The sequence below is a fragment of the Salminus brasiliensis genome, chromosome 18 (assembly GCF_030463535.1).
Source record: "Salminus brasiliensis chromosome 18, fSalBra1.hap2, whole genome shotgun sequence".
Taxonomy (NCBI): domain Eukaryota; kingdom Metazoa; phylum Chordata; class Actinopteri; order Characiformes; family Bryconidae; genus Salminus; species Salminus brasiliensis.
The window spans coordinates 18,456,134-18,477,262 of NC_132895.1; the positions used below are offsets into that span (position 1 = coordinate 18,456,134).

The following is a 21,129-nucleotide window of genomic DNA, read 5'->3' on the forward strand; positions in this document are numbered from 1 at the left end:
CTGTCTCTGACTCTCTCTCTCCTCATACATGTGTGAGATGTAGGTCAGGGCTATGTGGAAGTGTTGTCAGGTGACAGTCATGCTGTTGTAGATCACTGCTGCTCTCTGGTGGGTGAAAATGAAAATAACAACAGTCTCATGACCAGATCAGAAGATCTGGCCCATGACACTTAGCCCAGACTACTCTCAAAACCATGAAATCCCACTGTTGTTGTTTTTAGCTCATTTTCTCTCTCTCTCTCTTGGATGTGAAGCAAAAACCACAAATACGTTGCATGCCGTTGAGTTCCTTCAGTAGAGTGCTGTGAGCTGTCAGATGTACTCGATACGTGTTTAATACGTCAATGAAACTTGTTTGTTGACTCAACAAACACTATTATTTCCCATTGGCACCTGAAACCAGATTTTTGGATATTACTGTGCTTGTTTGACTCTCCCGTTCCCCTTGTGTGTGAAGTGTGTTATGACCTATTTTCTCTTTTTAATACAAAAGCACAACATCAGATGCAGTCATAATCATAACAGAATACAAATCTGTGAACTGTAGCTTATTTCTCTCGTATACTAATGCTGTTATGGACATATGGCTGTATGAAGGGAATATCCTGCAATAAAGTACAAAAAAACCTTTTTACATCACTACTTTGTTTATTCTTAGTTTTTGGTTATAATAACAGGGTTGACACAGGGAGAATGGGGTTGACATCGTTGGTTATATGGCATTAAACAAAGCAGTCAGTAAAGTTCTTTTTCCTTTTAGTTTATTATAATGAGATATTGTAGTGTTTTTAAATGTATCTCACTTTATTTATTTCGACCCTTCCTCTCTAGAGAGGCCGTCCAGGTGCTCGTTCAGTCTCTCATCACTTCAAGACTTGACTACTGCAGCTCTCTTCTGGCTGATCTCCCTCTGCACACCATCAGGCCCCTGCAACTTATCCAGAATTCAAAACCCTGACGCTGGCCTACAAAGCCAAGACTGGACCAGCCCCTCCGTACTTGATATCAGTGGTCAAAAGCTGATCTATACAGAGACCTGAGCTTCAAGTACGGCTCGGCTTGACCGGCCATCCCTCAAAATCCACGGAAGACAAAAGTCCAGGCTTTTTACAGTCCTGGCACCGAAGTGGTGGACTAACTTCCCCTGGGTGTCCAAACAGCAGAGTTGCTCACTGTCTTCAAACGCAGACTGAGGACCCACCTCTTCAGAGAGTATTATAATAGTAGTGTACTAGTATAGTAGAGTATTATGATCCCCATATTGACTTGTGTTTAGTAATGTTTAAGCTTAGAGGTATCTTTGAATTCTAGTCTATTTAAACTAGCTGAGGTTTTTCTTAGTAAATAGTGAAGCACCTTTGTAAGTAGCTCTGGAAAAGTGCGTCTGCGAAATGCCTTAAATGTAAATGTAAATATTACTCATACACCAGTGAATGTGTTCCCTGTTCATGGATAGTTCAGCAGGATGCACTATTGACTGGTGCAGTTTAGTAACAGGTAGAAATTAACAGTAGATTTGGGTTAAATTTGTTAGATTAAACACAAAAAACAATATTTTTATGCTTTTCTTAGACATGAATTTCAAAATGAGCTGTTAATTAAACTCCAGTCCAGATATCTTGCTCTTTGAGGATTCATATTGTAGTTAATTAACCTAATTTACATATCATGCCTGTCATGGAAAAAAAAACGTTTAATGGAAGTCAATGTAAACATAATTCCAAATAATTATGAATAATTATAAAAAAAATTCTGTTGATCCATTCATCATGAATATGTTGAAACTGGCACAAAGACAAACTGCCAGATTCACATGCAAAAAATGAAAAATTAATTTTGGATATGAAACACTGAAGCACGGAGATGAGCTGCACGCAACCCAACGTTTAAAAAACAGATATTACCTCGCGCTGTGAACCCGTTTTTAACGTCTCGAGGGTGCGGTGATGACGCCGTCCATAGCCAGTGAAGAGTGCGTGTGTCAGTAAGGTAGGGGACCTTGTGTGACCTGCAGGAGTGTGTTTCAGACTAAATTCACTCGTAATGAGTACAGGTCGTTATGAGGGCACTTTAGAATGTAGATTAAGATCCGTTTAAACAAAACTACCAGCAGTGGACTGTTCCCATGTGTGACAAAATGACCATGTGTTATCCTGAACTGTCCTGGGTGGCGGGGTCAAATCCATTAAAATATTCATTTATTGCAAGTAATCGACGACTGAGTTGTAGTCACGTGTTTGTTATTCTTTATAGCTGTTGTTTATAGCTCTTCACTCTTCACTACTCGTCACAACTCTTCACTCATCGCCCACAATGTTTCTGTCATCAGCTGCTGTTGTTTTCTTTGGCTGATTTGTTCTATGTGTGCTGGTTGAAACACCACCCAGCAAACATGCCCATGTGGGGCTCACATGGGTGGAACATGGGTAAGTGGGTTCCAGGTGGGCAAGGGCTCTGAGTGACTATGTACTTTCTTACTTAGGCCCTATTGTTACAGTCCACCCTAATCTCATATAGGTCCCACCTAGGCTCTGTGTGCAGTGTATAACCCAGATATGGCTTAAGCCTAACCCCTCCTGGTCCAATCACATGGAACATAATAAAAAACCTTCGGGTTCCCATTTGGGCTACATATGGACAGGTTAGCTGGGCAGTGGGTTGTTTCTCTTCAGGACATTCCAAATTGTTGTATCGGCTCTGTCCAATACTTGTGTAAGGATTCTGGTGGATTTCCTCTCTTTCATCAGCCTCGACATTGCTCACTTTTCTCCCATTAACAGCTGTGTGTTCTCTGTTGGTTTATCCTCTTTTTTTAACCACAAATGCAGAGATCACAGGAGGACCCAGAGCTCAAACCAAGAGGAGCCAAACTAGCAGGACACACAGGAAGAGGGTCTCATATAGACTGACTGGAGATCAGTAGAAACGTGCTGTTTTTCAAAGCTAAAAGTGCTGCTGTCATTGCTAAATAATGGAATTATTATTGTATAATGTTCTACATATTTCACAGCTCTTAAATTAAGGGGGGGGGGGGGGGGGGGGGGTCAAATCGACCGGTGCTCCTTTAAGGCCGCTGCTTTGCCTGACTGGCCTGCGTTTGCCGTTAGATGGAGGCAAATGCTGCTCGTGTTTAATAGCGTGGCTGTTGTGCTGCTCCTGCTCAAAGCGCAGAGACTGCGGGACACAGCCGTGCAGCAGCAGGGGGCGGCTCGGACATTTACTCCATTTCTTTTTAATTTCGTGCGAAAAGGTTTGACTGATTACTTGAGTTTTAGGATATTCATGAGAAGAACTGTATGTGCTGTGGCGCTGGCTGAACTGTGACTGTCCGCTGGAAAGATATGGCTAAATCAAGATAAGCTGAAGGAGAAAAGAGAAAACCTTGAAGAGCATTTACGGTTTAACTGAGGCTATTAATTTTTATATATTTTTTAACATTCGTCATTTTACAGTTTCTGAATGGGATAACAGGTCGTTATTCTGAGTCTAGACTGTTTATGGTCCTCTAAATCTGTGATCAGCAACTTTTCAGCTGTTGCTGAGTGAGTCTTTGGTGTGTAAATCTATACTTTGTGCAACACGTTCAAGTTACTTACTAATAATATTATTATATTACATTATTCAATAATATATTATATTATATGACTTGTATTGTCGTTTTTACCACTGACAGCAGTGAGCGTTGGACTATGGAGCCCATATGTGCCACAGGAGTGGCTGCCCGCCTGAGGAGTGAGTGGGACCGCAATGAAGGTATCGGTCAAAACCACAGGGCCCTGAAGTTCCTGGGCCAGGACTTTGAGTCTCTGCGTGCCAGCTGCCTTCGGAGTGGCCGTTTATTTGAAGACGAGACTTTCCCAGCCCAACCCTCCTCTCTGGGATTCAAGGAGCTGGCGCCAGGCTCTGCTAAAACCAGAGGAGTCCGCTGGATGAGGCCCACGGTGAGAGCCTGTAGTGTCACACTGTGGCTCACTCATTCTGCTGTATCCTGCACAGAATCACAATGCACTGCAACACTGTAACTCTCTGGCACTAGCTTGATGGTCACATGCAAACACATGCAAGCTCCTAAAGCTAACTGTCAAGCAGCAGAGACGTTCCAGTCATGTCTGTGCCCTGTCTGACCCATAGGTCTTCTCTGTGCACTCCAGGAGTTCTGTTCTGACCCTCACTTTATCGTAGATGGAGCCACTCGCACAGACATCTGTCAAGGAGCTCTAGGTACAGCTAGCCTGCTCTGCAACTATATTATCATAGCCGTCATAGGTTTGCACAGGTGTAGTAGTTAAAACCTGAGGTGACCCGAGCTGCATTTTTGTCCTCACATGTTGATGCATGTTGTTTCCCAAACCAGGGGACTGTTGGCTGTTGGCGGCCATTGCGTGCCTCACCCTGAACGAGCCATTGCTGCATCGTGTGGTTCCCCATGGCCAGAGCTTCCATCACCAGTATGCTGGAATCTTCCACTTCCAGGTACAACACCTTATCATTTCTGTGCTCTTAACTGACAGTATGGCAAGGACAGTTCTCCTGATATGTAATATGTGATATGTAATAGTTGAGAATCCATTGTGAAAAGTCTCAAACCCCAGCCTTGCTGCCATTTATCACAACAGTTACCCTCCCATTCTATTCCCCATGGCTCTGCAGAAAAACATATACTGCAATGCAACCCTCCTTCTCCTCTCAAGCTAGCTATATTTACAGAACATATTTATAGGGGAACAGATACCCTGCCTCCCTCAGAACACCCAGGCAGGGCAGGGCTAGCCCCCTGCTGCCAAATTCCAGGAGCATTCCACTGTCTAAACCATTTAGCCCATTTAGACACAGGCATTCAGAGCATGGATTAGGTATTGAGACTTGGAGCAAAGCCAGTAGTGCAGAGATCATCATGTGAATCATGTGTTCAGGTAGGAGGGGTATATATGATTTGAAATGATTGATGAGTATGACTTTGTCACATGACTAGTGTTTGTAGTACGTGTGTAATCAACCCCTTTGTGTGGAATTTTAACATGCAACAGCAGCAAATCCTGAATTTCATGGGCTACACCCTAGTGGGATTTGCCAGTCAGCGAGCTGTAGTGTGTGGTAATGCTGCTGCTGCTGCTGCAGACTGACACTGGGAAGACTGCCAAGCCCATGCAGTGAATTCATGATATCCACTCTTAGACCCTAAGACTTAAAGACTGACAGTAATGGTAGCAATGAATGCCTGCAGAATGCTGCAGGAGATCTTCCAGTTCGATCACATGTTGTAGCTGTTCTCTAGGCTAAATTAACAAACACGTCCAGGACAAATGGCTCTGTTCCAATGCCCAAGATCAGTATCAGGATGATACCTGCAAAACATGCTGAGTCAGATATGAAATCAATCTGATTCTGTAACAAATAGCCTGAAATATCCCAGAATTGCTTGTAGTGCAATTCTAAGTAAAGTAATGCAGGTCTCATGATAACAGTACTCTCATGTAGCACAATGGTACCATAACAATAAAGTATTGACCAAAACGCATGTGAGAAAAAAACACATCACTGTTGGTATTTTGGGGATTTTACTGTAGTATAGTACTAGTATAGTGTATAGTGACAAAAATAATAGATTGGCATCTTTTTTAATGATCAATGTTGTGTCTGTCATTTCTCAATTTGCAGTTTTGGCAGTTTGGGGACTGGGTAGATGTGGTAATTGATGACCGGCTGCCAGTTCGAGATGGAAAGCTCCTATTTGTCCACTCAGCTGAAGGGGCAGAGTTCTGGAGTGCCCTGGCGGAGAAGGCATATGCAAAGTAAGAGCGCGCAAGAGGACATCACTCCCAACACACCAAATACAGAGTGTATTCAACCCAATGAATGAACCTTGAAAGTGTGTTTGTTTGTGTGCTTTTGCAGATTAAACGGCTGTTATGAGGCACTTTCAGGAGGATGCACCTCTGAGGGGTTTGAAGATTTTACTGGTGGGGTTACAGAAATGTATGAGCTCAAGAAGGCTCCACCCAACCTCTATAGCATCATCAGAAGAGCTGTGGAAAGAGGATCTCTATTGGGCTGCTCTATAGATGTGAGAGCACACACTTGATGAAGCTCATACACTCTGAGATAGTTTGTGCACACATTTTTGTAATGACATTAAAATGACATCATTTGGCCCTCAGATCACAAGCTTCTTTGACATGGAGGCTGTCACCTTCAAAAAGCTGGTGAAAGGCCATGCTTATTCTGTTACAGGCGTGGAGGAGGTGAGCAAAAGATATTTGGCACAAGAAGTGATGAACAGTAGCATCAATTGTAACCTCCAACTCTGTTGGTTAGGTGGAGTTTAGGGGAAACCTCACTAAGCTGATTCGAATCCGGAACCCCTGGGGAGAAGTGGAATGGACTGGAGCCTGGAGTGACGAGTGAGGATGGAGGATGAGGGCAGATTAAGAGAAATTAAGGCCAATAAAAAGAAACACTATCATTTCTGCCACATGTCATATCTGGTTGATGACCATTTGCATTAAAAAAACAGTCAAACAAGATAATTTTAAACAGCTCAGCACAACTAATAGAACAAGTGCTTTCTCCACATTCTGCATATAAAGTTACAACCCTTTCATATCAAGCGTCTTTAGAGCTTAGTGGAGATCCCTTTTGCTGTCATGACCATGACAGACAGGCACCAGTTTCTGGTAGCATTACTGGGGACCTTTAGCCCATTCCCCAGTCCTCAGCAAAGCTGCCCCAGAGCATCACCAAGCCACCTGCATGCTTCACTGTATGCAAATTTTCAGTGTTCTTTCCAGACACACTTCTGATCCATAGTTCTGAAAAGATCCAGTTTTTTATTTTCATCACTCCACAGAACAGAATCTAACATGTTCAGTGGTTCATTTAAATGATTATGAGCAATTTGTAGGCAACTTCCCTTGTGCTTTTGGGTCAGTGGAGGTGTACAGGCATGGAGTCCTTAAGCACTTTGTTTGTGCCTTACTGTACTAACTGAAACCTCAGTGCCTGCTGCCACCAAATCTTGCTGCAGGTGTTTTTCAGTCACTTTGACCACCTTTCTCCTACGGAATGTGGTGGCAGCTGGTGATATTGCTGTATTGTCGGTTATATTTATGGGGTTAATTAATTCTGAGATTGCAGTGTGTTGAATTTGGAGAAAGCATTTGTTATATTAGTTGTGTTGAGATACAGTATTTAAATTGGTCTTGTTTAATTGGTTTATTGCAAACAGCTGAAAGTTTGTAAGTGTTGCTAATAAAGCTAATTTGCAGTGGGGGTAATCACATGTGATACAGATGCAGTACAGATGTGACAGATGAAGATCTGGCTGTTAAACGCTGGACTGTTCCTTTAAGAGAATATTATGGGAAATAAAAGAGTCAGATTCAAGTAATGATATCATGGAATTACACCATTCATTCTGTTGTGTCTTGTGTAGGTCAAAGGAATGGAGCGGGATAGACCCTGCCTTACGGTCCTGTCTGCACAATCGCTCTGAAGATGGAGAGTTTTGGTGCAGTATCATTGTTTAACTGTGGTGTGATCAATTAGAACAGTGTGCAATTCATTATTTGGTCAATTCTCTTTCTTTGCTTCTCCCCAACACACCAAACCAGGATGTCATTCAGTGATTTCATGAAGGAGTTCAGCAGGCTGGAGATTTGTAATCTGACAGCAGATGCTCTGCAGAGCAGCGAGCTGAAGAAGTGGAATTCCTCCCTGTACACTGGCGAGTGGAGAAGAGGCAGCACAGCTGGAGGCTGCAGGAACTATCCAGGTACTTCTTCAGTATATATTGGAAGAGATTCTGAAAGGAAGGTGCACTCAGCTTATGAATGACGCTTTCACATTTCCAACATGTTTCCTTATGTATTCAGCAACTTTTTGGATCAATCCTCAGTATAAAGTCATGCTTAAGGACCCAGATACTGAGGGCCAAGATGGCTGTAGTTTCCTGGTGGCACTAATGCAGAAAAATCGGCGGCAGTTGCGACGGGAGGGCAAAGACATGGAAACGATTGGATTTGCCATATATGAGGTAGATTTGACTTTTAGGAATTAGGAAATTAGGAGACTTACCTTAAATAAGGCACTAGTTCTGTAGCAGGGCTGCCTGACTCCAGGTCTACAGACTGACCTTATCCTTCTGCAAGGATGCATGTGAATAAAAGACAGATAAGGGGCTGCTTGTGGGTGCAGACCGGGTAACTAAAGAATACTTCAGTAAAAATAGCAGTATTGCACAAATTACAATTTAGCAGTTTGAGGAAAGCCCAGCACACTGAATAATCAAGAAAGAACCCATTCAATTTTGCATCCGATATCCTTTGTTTGCACTGCCCCCTAATGTAACATGTTAGAATTACATGCAAGTATGAGGTATAATTCAGCTTTTACACGGATTTATCTGATGATGTAATCAATAACTGTTGATCTGCATCATTAAAGAACATGCTTGTGAAGTGATGAGAACAAGGATAACATGTTAGACTGATGGAGAGTGTACATACATGTGCAGTACTGACCACCTAATTTTCACCTTTTCCACTTTCCATTTCTAGGTTCCTCAAGAGGTATGGGCTGTGCAACAACTTACGTGTAACATACGTGAAATCATGTCTAAGCTAGGGTGAGGTGTCCTAAATTCTTGCTGTGAGGTCGGAGTCTGCTCTGTTCTGGTGCAGTTGTCGGGTTTGAGATGTGAAGTACAGATACTGTGCACAACATATAAGGAAGCCGTTCCCACTGCCCAACAATTCCTCATTAGGATCCCTCTGTCCTCTGCAGTATCTGGGCAGGGTGGGTGTGCATTTGAAGCGTGACTTCTTCCTCACGCACACGTCCAGCGCTCGCTCTGAGCTCTTCATCAACCTGCGGGAGGTGAGCTCACGGTTCTGCATGCCTGCGGGGGAGTACATCATTGTCCCTTCCACCTTTGAGCCTCAGAAAGAAGGTGACTTCGTGCTGAGGGTCTTCTCTGAAAAAGCAGCTGACTCTCAGTGAGTGTTTTCAGTCATTTATTTTATTTAACAGTGTCTTCCTAGAGCAGGGGTGGGCAACAGGGGCCGGAATCCAGCACAGTTTGCTGATTTCCTAGCTCCTAAACCTGGCCCTCCAGGACCAGAATTGCCCACTCCTGTCCTAAAGTCTTCTTGGATAGTTTTGTGCTGGATTCTGGATTCGGGGAGCCTTTGCTAAAGTTAACAAGAGGTATAGTAATTGCATAGAACTTTGAAATTGAATGTTAACTGAGGAAATGAAGCAGAGATTAACCCACACTGTCTTTCTTATGAAGGGAACTGGATGATGAGCTTTCTGCTGACCTACCAGAGGAGGTATGTACCGGACAAGCTGCAGTGGTGTTTTTATGCTAGCTCAGGATGCACATAGTCCAAAATGCAGATGTGTCACACATGAATTTCTCATCACCGCAGAATGTGCTTCCAGAGAGTGAGATTGATGAAGGCTTCAAGGCTCTTTTCGCCAAGCTTGCTGGAAAGGTGAGAAGGAAGTCACATTGTGGCACCCTTCTGTTTCTTACAGATCTGCCTTGAAGGTAATTTGGCACATTTATTGTTCTCTCTGACTCGTGTCTCTTGGCTCTCAGGACATGGAAATCGATGTGCCAAATCTGCAGGTGATTCTGAACCGCGTCGTAAGCAAACGTGAGCATATAGGAGCCACTTAGCTTAAAATGACTGTGGACACCATATGGATTTTCATTTTAGTACCTGTTCTACTATACAGTAGCATGCAAACATATGGGCACCCATGGTCAAGATTTCTGTTACTGTAAATAGTTAAGTGAGTAGACCTTAGACAGAAAGTTGAGTATGAAACATTTTTTTCGATGTTTTAAGCAAGATTAGTGTGGTATTTTATTTTAGATTGAAAGAAATTCAAAGGAGCACCATAAAAGAGTTTGAGCACCCAAGAGGTCTGAGCTTTTAGATAAGGTTTAATAAGGTTTCAGGCCTTAATTAACTTGTTATGGTTGTGGCTTGTTCATAATCATTGTTAGCAAAAGCCAGATGATGCAAATTTCTAAGCTTTATCAATACTCCAACTCCACATGCACGATTATGATCTTTGTGGATTTCATCAGAAGACTACCAGCATTCTCACAACAAAATTCAGTGTTAGAAGTTTTCAAAGAAATCAATTTAGGAAACAATCCCTGTGGACGTATGAAGAGAAAACAATGAGCAAAGTTATGTTTGGAGAAATAAGGGTGCAGAATTTCATGAAAAGAAAACCTCTCCAACTGTTAAGTATGGGGGGATCGATTATGCTTTGGGCTTGAGTTGCAGCCAGTGGGACAAGAAACAGTTTACTGCTAGAGGGAAGAAGAATGGATTCAATGGATTGATAGATTCTGGAATCAAACATCACACAATCTGAGAACATGATCTCTACAGCAGAATAATGATCCTAAACATGCCTCAAAATCCACAGTGGACTACATCAAAAGTGGAAGGTTTTACCATGCCCCTCACAGTCCCCTGACTGTCAAAAATACATGAAGAGACCTCAGTAGAGCTGTGTACAAGAGGATGTTACTGATCATGTAGGGTGCCCAGAATTTTGCTTTGGGCCTTTTTGTTATTTTGCTGTAAAAGATTCAATGAAAAAAAAATGATCTTGCCTAAACCATCAGAGAAATGTGATCTTTACCCTTAGGCTTTTAGAAAACACAAATTTTACCAGGGATGCCCTAACTTTTTTTTTTTACACACCATGGTATATTACTGTTCATTTAGCAAGTCTTAGAAAACCTGTAGAATAATTCATTATGAAGAATCTCTTCTAACTGAGCAGGGCCTAATGATCTCTTTGGTTTTCACAGACAAGGATCTAAAGACTGATGGATTTGAAAAGGAGGCTTGTAGATGCATGATTAGCCTTATGGATGTATCCTTCAGACTCGTTTCACTTAAGCTTGTGATTAACATTTATTTCCTTGAGCATTTTCCGTAGTGAGAGCTTTACTGTAAGCAACCTTGACATGGCCCATGCAGACATCTGGCCGTGGACGGTTGGGTTTAACAGATTTTCATGTGCTTTGGGAGAAGATTAAACGATATCTGGTTAGTAATTATTGTTCATACTTGTTTGGGTGTATTATTAATTCATGCTGGCAAACTCAACTTCGTCTTCCGTATCTTGTTTCTTTACTTTATGTCTTTATTTATAACTTTTTGTAAATGACCCCTTTCGCATCAGACCATATTTCGGAACTTTGACTTGGACAAATCGGGCACTATGAGCTCCTATGAAATGCGCCTGGCCCTGGAATCTGCAGGTACTCATAGTACAGCACACCTGAACTACATATTAGTTGTAATGACTGAATAACAGAATAACAGTATATAGATTTTAGTGACCATCTGATTGATGTACTGTTCCAAACTGTTTAAGTCAATGTAATCTAACACAAATGGACATTATTCCAGGCTTCAAGCTTACCAACCACCTGTTCCAGCTAATAATCCTGCGCTATGCGAAGCCAGACCTGAATGTGGACTTTGACAACTTTGTGACCTGTCTGATTCGCCTGGAGAGCATGTTCAGTGAGTGGTCATGAAGACAAACACAGATCTAAGATTAGCAAGATACAACACTCGACTCCGTTAACTCTGCATCGTGAAATTCTAGCAGCAACATACAGAAATATTAATGTCAGTAGTTATTTCTGGGTGGAAATAATCTGGATGATAGCCATGGGGTCAGAGAGTAATTTACATACTTATGTATAAAGTACAAGAGACCCATACTTGAGTAAAAGTACAAATGCTCTATCGAAAAAGGGACTAGAGTAGAAGTAGAAGTGTTCGTTAAAAACCATACTTGGAAGTGGAAGTACTAAAGTATTCGATATTCTTTGTACTTAAGTAATGCAAGTACTGTAGTTTCTTCTACACTACTTAAGTACTGAAAGTAAAAGTACCAGTATTATGTTACGTAGTTCTTATAGAAAGCAGTTAAAGGTTTGAATATCATTGTTTATATTACTTTAAATGCTTAGATTTAAGGACATTCCTTAGATTTTACATTCCCTTGGCTGTAGTACAAGGACAGGAATGTACAGGACAGAGTTCATGAACATGAGTCTTCAATTAACTCTCTGAACAAACTCGCCCAAAAGAAAGGCTAAACAGAACTGACTCAACCTGCCACATACAAGTGTTTTATATGTAGAAACAAGTGAGGAGAGCAGCTTAAAACACTGAGCTTAACTCTCTGTCAACTAAACTACAACTAAAAGATCTCAGGCCATTAGGCCACATACAGGTTTTTGGAAGGTGGTGAAGATGGTGTTTCTTCTGGTGGTTCTTCCATGTTGAAATAAACTAACAAATCTCTAGCATTAGTGTTCTCAATGCAGCAGCGGAGTGAAAGGAAGAACGACAGCATGCACACTCATGGCTTGATCGTTTGTTCTGCTCAGTATTGAGGCGGCTTCATCAAACCCGCTGACAGTGCTATCTACTGCTCTGGGGGTGATAATGAGGGTTTGAAATGATTCGTACCATTTGTATAGTAACGATGTATAGTAAGGAGTAACGATGCATCATATAAAAAATGTAATGGAGTAAAAGTATTAAACTCATCCAAAATATGTAGTGAAGTAAAAGTGGAATATTACTCCACTGGAGAACAGATACAGCATCTTAATACTTAAGAACAGTAGTGAAGCAGTTCTACTTCCTTACTGTACATCTGTGGTAGTTTATATATCCTTAAGACTTTGCTAACTTCCCTACCTCTAAGTCTCATGCTTGACCCCAGCTGTTTGGTTGTTATACCAAAATCTTGGTGGGTTGTTCCTGAATATGCTGTTTAAATCAGTAAAGAGCAAGTAAAAGAAAACAGCACTTTTCACAGCTCTTTCATTTTCCCAACAGAAACCTTTCAAACTATGGACACAGATGCAGATGGAGTGGTATCCTTCAGTTTCGTCCAGGTTTGTCCTCTTGGTCGTTATTAATGAAATGGTTTGTAGCTCTGTTAAATGCCAATAGGGGGCTCTGATATCTTTGCAACTTCTTTCCACCTCTCTTTTCTTCCAGTGGATCTCCCTTACCATGTTTACCTAGACAGATGTCATGCCTTCTTCACTTCTTCTTCACAGCCCTACTTTGTTCTTGCGTTTCCAGGACAAGTGCCTTTTTCTTCACTTTGCATCTCTTCATTAGCTTTGCCCTCACTCTGTCAGTCGCACCTTTGTCAAATACAGACGGCTATGACTATGGCAGCATTTCTGACAGAAACAAACCTCATAAATAAACATGCAAAGACTTCTTAGGTGGTTATGTGGCATTAAAAACCGGTGCTTAACTAACGCCTCTGCACTGCCTTTACTTGAACAGCTTTTTTATCTGCGCACCATTGCACAGCCTCGTCATTTTCTCTAATCTGATTTAGATTTACACCAGATGAGTGGATTTTTTCCAGCTTTGAGTGTCCTTGCAATGTTATGGTGACTTTCCTTCTAAATAAACCTACATTTAAATAAACCTACATTTATTGGATTATATTATATTGGAAATATTATTTTCATTCACATTTCGGTATAAACCCTCCAGACTAAACTTTAGTACTTTAGTATATTAGTACTATACTGTATATAATCAGATATGGTGTCTCTTTTGAGGGAGTATCATTCATAGTCTCCATTTTTCACAATAAGCTTTGATGGCAGGTCATTGATCCATTCACCATGACATTTTGATATAGCGGTGGTGATTTGGCCATACTATTTTACTTAAACCTATGATGTAAAACCAGTCTTGGTCAACTTGAAACCCCACAGTTGGCTTAAAATAAGACCATACACAAAGTAATGACCATACACAATATTGGGAAGAATAAATAATATACTTATACAAACAAAGTTCTACAACACTATTTACATGACAAAATAATTATTTAGATACATTCCTACATGATCATCACTCAGACCACATGGTCTTTACAATGAAATGCTTGGACTTGCAGCAGTCAAACAGGTACTCCAGATGTACTACACCAACACTCTGGGAACAGAGCTCTTTCCTCTCTATTCTACAAATGGCTGCAATAGGTTCTAAGGCCAGCACAAGCTTCTCTGTTCACCAGCAGTCAATGGCACTGTTTGGGTGGCACTGTTGCAGAGCCTTGCTATTGACACAGAGCGAGTGGCTGTCTCATCCTAGTCAATGGTCCATGCCCAGGACAGGTGGTCTGTTTCTTCTAGTTGAGAGCCAGTCCCTCACTTACAGGCATGTTAATATGTGCAGTGAGCAGTGGAGCACTCCTCCCTTCTCTTAGCACAAACACCTGAAACCGGAAAAAGCAAATTCATTTCAGCAGTTTCTTCAGCTTGTTATTATTGTTATATCCCTCCCTTTATCCCTATCACACAATGCTACCAGCGCTAGAAGGGTAAAGGCTAGTGTGCTTCCTCTGAGTCACATGAAGCCAGCCACCTTCTGCTAATGCAACATCATTGGACAGCTAAATGCGCTTGGAGGAGAACAAAAACTGACAAAGCCAGCGAACAGACACCCGCACTGGCTAGCACTGAGTGATGGGGAGGCCAATTATGCTCTCTGGGCCTCCCTAACATAGATGGCTGTGGCATCATTGGGTACAATCTCCCAGTGATGGGTCCAACACTGGCTGGACCGCTTAGAAACCAGTTTTTAAACTGAAAGATCAAACTGATCTTGATCAGAGCTTTTAATACATACTACACACATGTTGTGGCAAATGGAAATCTTACTTTGATGATGTCAGATATGCCTTTATCACTCAGGCACTCTACAAATGTGTCGATGGGATAGTTCAGCCCTGGAACCAGTAGGGGAATCTACAGACACAGAACGGTTAGATGTAATTTGGCCCAGTTCCCAAGTGTTTACATATTCAATGCATTACCAACAAAAAAGGAATTTAAAAACAACCAGGTTTACCTTAAAGAAGGCCGTCTTCATGCTGTACAAATTCTCATCATACAGGAAACTTATGGCTAGATTCATTACAGGGCGGCAGGCTGCTGTGTTCTGAATGTTCAACGTGAGTTTGAAGGTTGGCCCCAAGCCTTGAACCTGCATTGGGTGGGGGAAAAAAAAAAATAATAATAATTTAAAATTATATATATATATATAAGGTGTAACTTGGTAAAATGGGAAAACATACAGTCTCTAAATGAACACTCACCACTGCATTCATCTTGAGAGGTTCTGTCAAGCTGGCTGACATAGGAGTGAGGCTGGATTCCAGGGCTTTGACATAGGCCCTGGCTGCAGCTAACCGCATCCTACTTAGGTCCATTTGGAAAGCTCTGTGCATGGCTACACACATTTGAAAAGCACTGTCATTTCATACAGTACATATCGACTAATTGTACAACACATTTTGCTGACCTCATTATTGTCGGTGAATGAATGTCACCAACATTTTAGCCAGTCAGATGCTTTTGCTCGACAGTATGAATATAAACATTACAGCATAAAATAGTGCACACTAAAAAATAGCGCAACTCTCGATAGAACCATTAAATACGGAAAACCTACTGAAACTGAAACAGGCAGTGCAAACTGCAACATGCATCTCCAAAACTATTATTAATCAAGTGCATTGCTCTGTAACTGCATTACAATACTATCATATTATCATTATTATATTTTGAAATATTATTATATTTCAGGGACAGCATATTGTCTAAAAATGTTTTATTGTGACAGGCATACACAGTACAGTCCTACGGTATTAAATATTATTGTCAGTTAAGGTTCAGGAGAACCATGGTACAAAACAGCAAGTAAACTTCCTAATGTTAAGGCACTCAAATGTTTCTGTTACCATATAGAGCTCATGTGTTTTGGGTGGCTGTACATACCCACAGCATTCTCCCTTTCTCTCATAGTTTGATCCACATAAAGCTTGGTTTTCTTAGGCACATTCAGGCGAATGCTCTGGGCTATCGGGGGACCAGGGGCAGAATCTCTTTCATCGAACACAGCTGTCCTCTTCAGGATCTTCACAATCAGGCCCCCTCCTGCACGACACACACAAGAAAGGATGACAGTAGACGATAATAAAATGATGCAATAACCACCACTAATTAGTTTACGATCGAATTAATATATACAATGAAGTGCAAGACATGGTTGTGTAGAAGTACAAAATAGATAAAACATATATATATATATATATATATATATTTATATTTATATTTATATTTATATATATATATATATATATATATATATATATATATATATATATATATATATATATATACAGTATATTTGAAGATTTTACCAATACAAATGAATGGCTTTAAATGACTACAGTTCTGCTTGTACAGACAAATAACATGATAGTCAACTGACGACTTGTTACCTTTGGTGGTCATAATTAGGGTGCCATCCTCTCGACCATAACGGCCAAAACAAATGCTGGTTACTACGTCCTGCAAATGCAAGATGTAAAACTCATAAGAAACTGTTTCTGGCTCAATAGCCTGGTCCTAATCTAGCATGAAGAATGCCAACCAAATCAAACAGCAACAGCAACATAATTTAAAATGCTTACCGGCGTCTTGATGGTGCTGACTAAGTTCTTGTCCCGGTACACATGTACCTCGCAGCTGGCCAGAGCCACCAGGACAGCCTGGAAGCCTCGGGTGGGCAGGTCCAACACTGCCATGGTGGTGACAGGGGCAGGCAAGTAGGTTGTCCACAATTTCTTTCCCTTAGGGAAAGTGAAATGATTATTGGACTTTATTTTACTGCTCTTTCAAATTCTTAGCGTGACATCGGAATAATCATGTTTATCTTAATTAAAGAACAATATGTAATGTATGATTGATCTGTAAATAGAAAAATCAGTAAATGCTAGTAATAGTAAATGCTGCATTATCCTATGGCTATGTTCACACAGAAGGTAAAGTTGCCCAAATTCGAGTTTCTCAGCAAATCTATTTTTTCTAATGTGACCTATATCCGACATTCGTCTGAAAGTTCACACTCCTAAACTAACACATGTGAAAGAGCATTGCTTCACGTTAAGTTTTGGTTTAATCTTTGGCAGCATCACATGGAACCATCAAGAAGTTTCAGCGGCTGACAGCTGAGCTCATCACAGAGAACGCATTCAAGCTCACTGTAAAAAAGGCATATTATTCGGTCACAGCTACATGTTTGGTTTGGGTCCTTGGTTTCTGTAAACTTCATTTTTAAGCTTTTTATTTTGCAGCAGCTCCCTCTTATGGTCGCGTTCAGACACTTATTTGGAAATGTATTTAAACGTGGAGCGGTTGGGAGTTCTGCCTTCTAATTTAGTTTAAACAGAGACGTCACCCCAAATATTTATGTGGTCCGTTCGCTATTCAACCACTGAAAACCTCCCTCGCTGATGTCGTCCATTCTCCCTTCTCCTCAGCGAATGATGAGTTGGATTGACGTAAACGTTGCATGAATTCCGATCTGGGTGTTCAGACCCAGCTGCATAGCCATGTATTAGATACGTATAGGACAATACCACATATTAAAGTGGCCCAAATCTGACCTGAAAATGTCGGATTCAACTTTTTTGCCCTTCACGCTGCCACACAGATCACACATCTGTGTCACATTTGAAAAATATAAAAAAAGATCTGATTTGGCCCACTTTTACCTGCTGTGTGAATGTAGCCCAAGTGACTTAAATAAGCCCCCCCATCTCAATGTGTGTTTGGGTGAAGAGGTGAGACCTTCTGAGTGTACCCATGCAGAGTTTCTTGAGCGCAGCCCACCACCACATTTTTCCCCATTCTCACCAGCCCAACGGGGTGAGAGGACAGCTCAATGCAATACTTAGGCTTTGGGGAGTCCCTGTAACACATCAAAAGAGCTAATGCAAACTAAATCTTGCAGCGCACAGTTTGACCAGAGATATCAATAATGAGAAATATCAACAATCAACAACATAGAAACAATCTTTTTTGACTGCATGCTATTGTTGATCATAAAACCTTGTAAACTCACACAGGTAGATGTATACATTAGCTGCACTTTACCTGCGCAATATATATATATTGCCATTGCGGCAGGCTATCGTGATTCTGAACTCCACGTCAAACTGTCCAGTCACATCCATCAGTGTAGGAACACTGGGAAGGGACATCTGAAAACGTATTTAGGGTCAAATCAATAGGGATTTACAAAAGATCATCCGTGTAAAGCACAAGCTGATTAACAGAAACACGTTTTTCTGTGAATTCTAAAGGCTAACACACTGGGAACGCACTTAATTCTTTAAATCATTAAATTATCAGTGAATGTTGGCAGTTCAGTATCAGAAACACTGATCGCGTATAAGTTAAGTGCCAACCTTTGAGAGAATGGTGAAGGCCTCTGGGTCCAAGATGTAAACTTCTTGACTTTCTGTGCCGATCACCAAGCAGCTGACTGCGTCTTCATCTGCCATGTTCTTCTTTAATGTCCCAATGCATGTAATAACCGTCTAAGAGCACAAAAAGATTATTAAGCACAGTTTCTGAACATTATGTATTTGTGTGTAAATGCATGCAGAGAGAGAGCTTACCTGTCTACGAATAGGCTGCTGTTTGTGAAGGTTAACATAAGCTTCCATATCCTGTGGTTCAAGCATGAGGAACCTGTAAATAAGGCAAGATTGAAGTAAAAATGTATTTATCAGAAATACATTCATTTACAAACTGCATGTGTTAGATGAATGAAGATATTGTACATAATGGTCACCAACAAGATGTTGGTGGCTCTTACCGCAGCGATCTGACTGATAGCGGGATCTCAGCCTTATCCCTACAGAACAAAAGGGAGACAATTAAGCGCGGTGTCCTACAAACAATGTCTGCTTCCATATGAATTTAATGGCTGTTTACTAGCCAGCACTGTTATAAACTCACCTTATACCCTCTAACATTTCTTTCAGAGTCAATGGATCAATCATATCCTTGAGAGAAAATACAACAGGTTAACTTAAAGAGAACTGGAACACAAATTCACAGTAAATAAGTTCAGTCCAAAAATCTGAACACCCCGAAGAGAACTAGCATAAATGCATGTCGCATGCTCTGAACACATGCATGCCTTAAACTAAACCTGGACATTGTAATGGTGAAATAGTTTATTCCAGGACTAGACTTATTCCATATCCACAAATTGAAGAAATACCACAAATTTATTAACCAGTATTGCAGTTCTTTCTTTTGCTTTAACAGCATAGTTCTCTTTACTGCTCAGCAACCTTTGGCAATACAGGAAAACCAGAAAAAATATGCAATTAACCAGACAAGTGGCCATGGTGGAAATGGCCTCTTACTTCTCTAGCCTGACTCCACACATCCTGCTCCAGGGGATTGACTTCCAGGGTGGGCAGAGTAAACTTGAAGTAGGGGCGCAGGTTCTTGTAGATGTAGATGAAGGGGCCGGAAGCCACAGCAATGGCAGGAGTGCGGGGCTCATGCTGGTCCATTAAGAAAGACACCAGACCAGTGGGCAAGTCCAACAGAGTGTTCTCACTCAGCAGTCCAGTGCCACGGTACACCTTCAGCTTCATGTTGCTTGCTCCTGTGCCCAGGTCACCCACCACCAGCTAACACATATACATCCACACAATTTTTAAGTCATAGTAATGCATTCACAAGAGACCAAAACATTACAAATAAAGGGAGAATCTGTCAAAGTCACAAATCTACTGTCAACACGGACTCACCTTGTTCTCACCATCTCCGTGTAAATCTGCCAGAGCTGAGATGAAAACCAGAAATAACGAGTTGACATGTGTTTCAGACATGGATAGTTAAAACAGTGATGTCAGTGTGGCAAAAACTTACCAATGCACGAAGAAAAAGTGTACAGATTAGCAACTGGGTCATAGTGTGCATCGAGCCACTTCGAACTGGACACTGCACTGTAAATCACAACACAGCACGATGACAGATACTGTAGCTTGTCGTTTTCAACTTTTCAAGCCAGCTGACAGTTACACAGCACTGTGTTAGGTATAACACTCACAGAGTTAAACGTGCTGCTTAGCATCTATGAAATAACAGCAATATATAAAGAATCGCACTGCCTGCACTATTTCAATAATACTGATTATTTACCAAGCCAAACTCACAGCCTAGTGAGCTTACAGTTACAGACAGTCAGGTTGGCTATCTAAATCCAACTGTAGGCTAGTTTCCCGAAACAGCCAGCTAGTTAGCTAGCTAGCTAATATGTGTAACTAGCCAACATGCTCTGTAATCTAGGATATAAACCGCTGGTTTACCTGTCTTTCATCTCCATAGGGACTGAAGACATGCCAGTTTTATAATAACAGGTAATAACAGGTTTTGAACTGTGAACCGCTGTGCTATTTATGATTTACTGAAGATAGCGAGCAGGCGGACTAAAAGCCTCTCAATAATCCCTAGATCGGCTTTCCCCGTTTCTATAGCAGCAGCAGCAGCAGCGGAGGAAGGAGCTGAAACTAACGCGAGATCTAACGAGACTTCACGCGGCTAGTCAAAAGGGATCCCCCCATCTGCTTTTCTTGCCTTCTGAACAGTAGTACACACCAAAGCATTACACCACCGCTGCTAGCACATTTATTAACTACAGGGGCTCAGCCAGCCCAAACCAGAAGCCTGCCGTCTTTCTATTCCTCCCATCACACCAAACAAACTTTAGCCTAAAAGGCCACCAGTGATACAGTGATCTTAAATCTAAGATCAAGATCAGATACCGTATAAATATCTGGAATTAAATGTTTGCTAGTAACAAAATATTTGTAGATCTCTGTAGCTAATTGGACTTTCTACTAGTAAAATGTTGCTACAGATAAGAGAGAGGGATATTCATGTAAATCAAGGGTAACATAGGACAAAACATTGCATTACAGAGTCCAAGGCATAGCTAAATCAATCCCCCAATAAATGGTTCCCTCTATAAATCACTCCCTTGATTTTATAAATCGTTCCTTTGATTCAAAATTGTAACCTCGGTTTAATACATAATTCCCTCAAATGCATTAGCTAAATAATTCCTTTGATTAAAAAAATATTCTCTTAATTTAAAAAAGTGCCTCCTCAGTTTATCTGAAGTATTCCCTCTAAACTGAGCGAACGGGTCATTAAGT

At 41.2% G+C, this 21,129-nt stretch overlaps 2 protein-coding genes across 2 annotated transcripts; one reads left to right on the forward strand and one right to left on the reverse strand.

Moving 5' to 3' along the window:
* Positions 1–3,689: 3,689 nt before the first annotated feature.
* LOC140539913 (calpain-1 catalytic subunit) lies at positions 3,690–13,264 on the forward strand. Its single transcript, XM_072662750.1, has 21 exons — positions 3,690–3,941; positions 4,152–4,221; positions 4,355–4,473; positions 5,659–5,792; positions 5,896–6,064; positions 6,159–6,242; positions 6,316–6,401; positions 7,433–7,507; positions 7,611–7,771; positions 7,872–8,032; positions 8,556–8,567; positions 8,782–8,993; positions 9,290–9,329; positions 9,429–9,494; positions 9,602–9,659; positions 10,841–10,905; positions 11,013–11,081; positions 11,218–11,296; positions 11,448–11,564; positions 12,900–12,958; positions 13,065–13,264. The coding sequence occupies exons 1-21, from the start codon at positions 3,690–3,692 to the stop codon at positions 13,089–13,091; spliced, it is 2,115 nt and encodes a 704-aa protein (XP_072518851.1). The 3' UTR covers positions 13,092–13,264.
* Positions 13,265–13,894: 630 nt separating this feature from the next.
* Positions 13,895–20,427, reverse strand: bbs1 (Bardet-Biedl syndrome 1). Its single transcript, XM_072661383.1, has 17 exons — positions 20,281–20,427; positions 19,841–19,917; positions 19,720–19,754; positions 19,327–19,599; positions 18,911–18,957; positions 18,768–18,806; positions 18,568–18,640; positions 18,355–18,486; positions 18,041–18,147; positions 17,735–17,855; positions 16,576–16,734; positions 16,384–16,453; positions 15,878–16,036; positions 15,196–15,329; positions 14,949–15,083; positions 14,759–14,845; positions 13,895–14,313 (listed from the first exon to the last, which is right to left on the reverse strand). The coding sequence occupies exons 1-17, from the start codon at positions 20,310–20,312 to the stop codon at positions 14,227–14,229; spliced, it is 1,767 nt and encodes a 588-aa protein (XP_072517484.1). The 5' UTR covers positions 20,313–20,427; the 3' UTR covers positions 13,895–14,226.
* Positions 20,428–21,129: the final 702 nt, after the last annotated feature.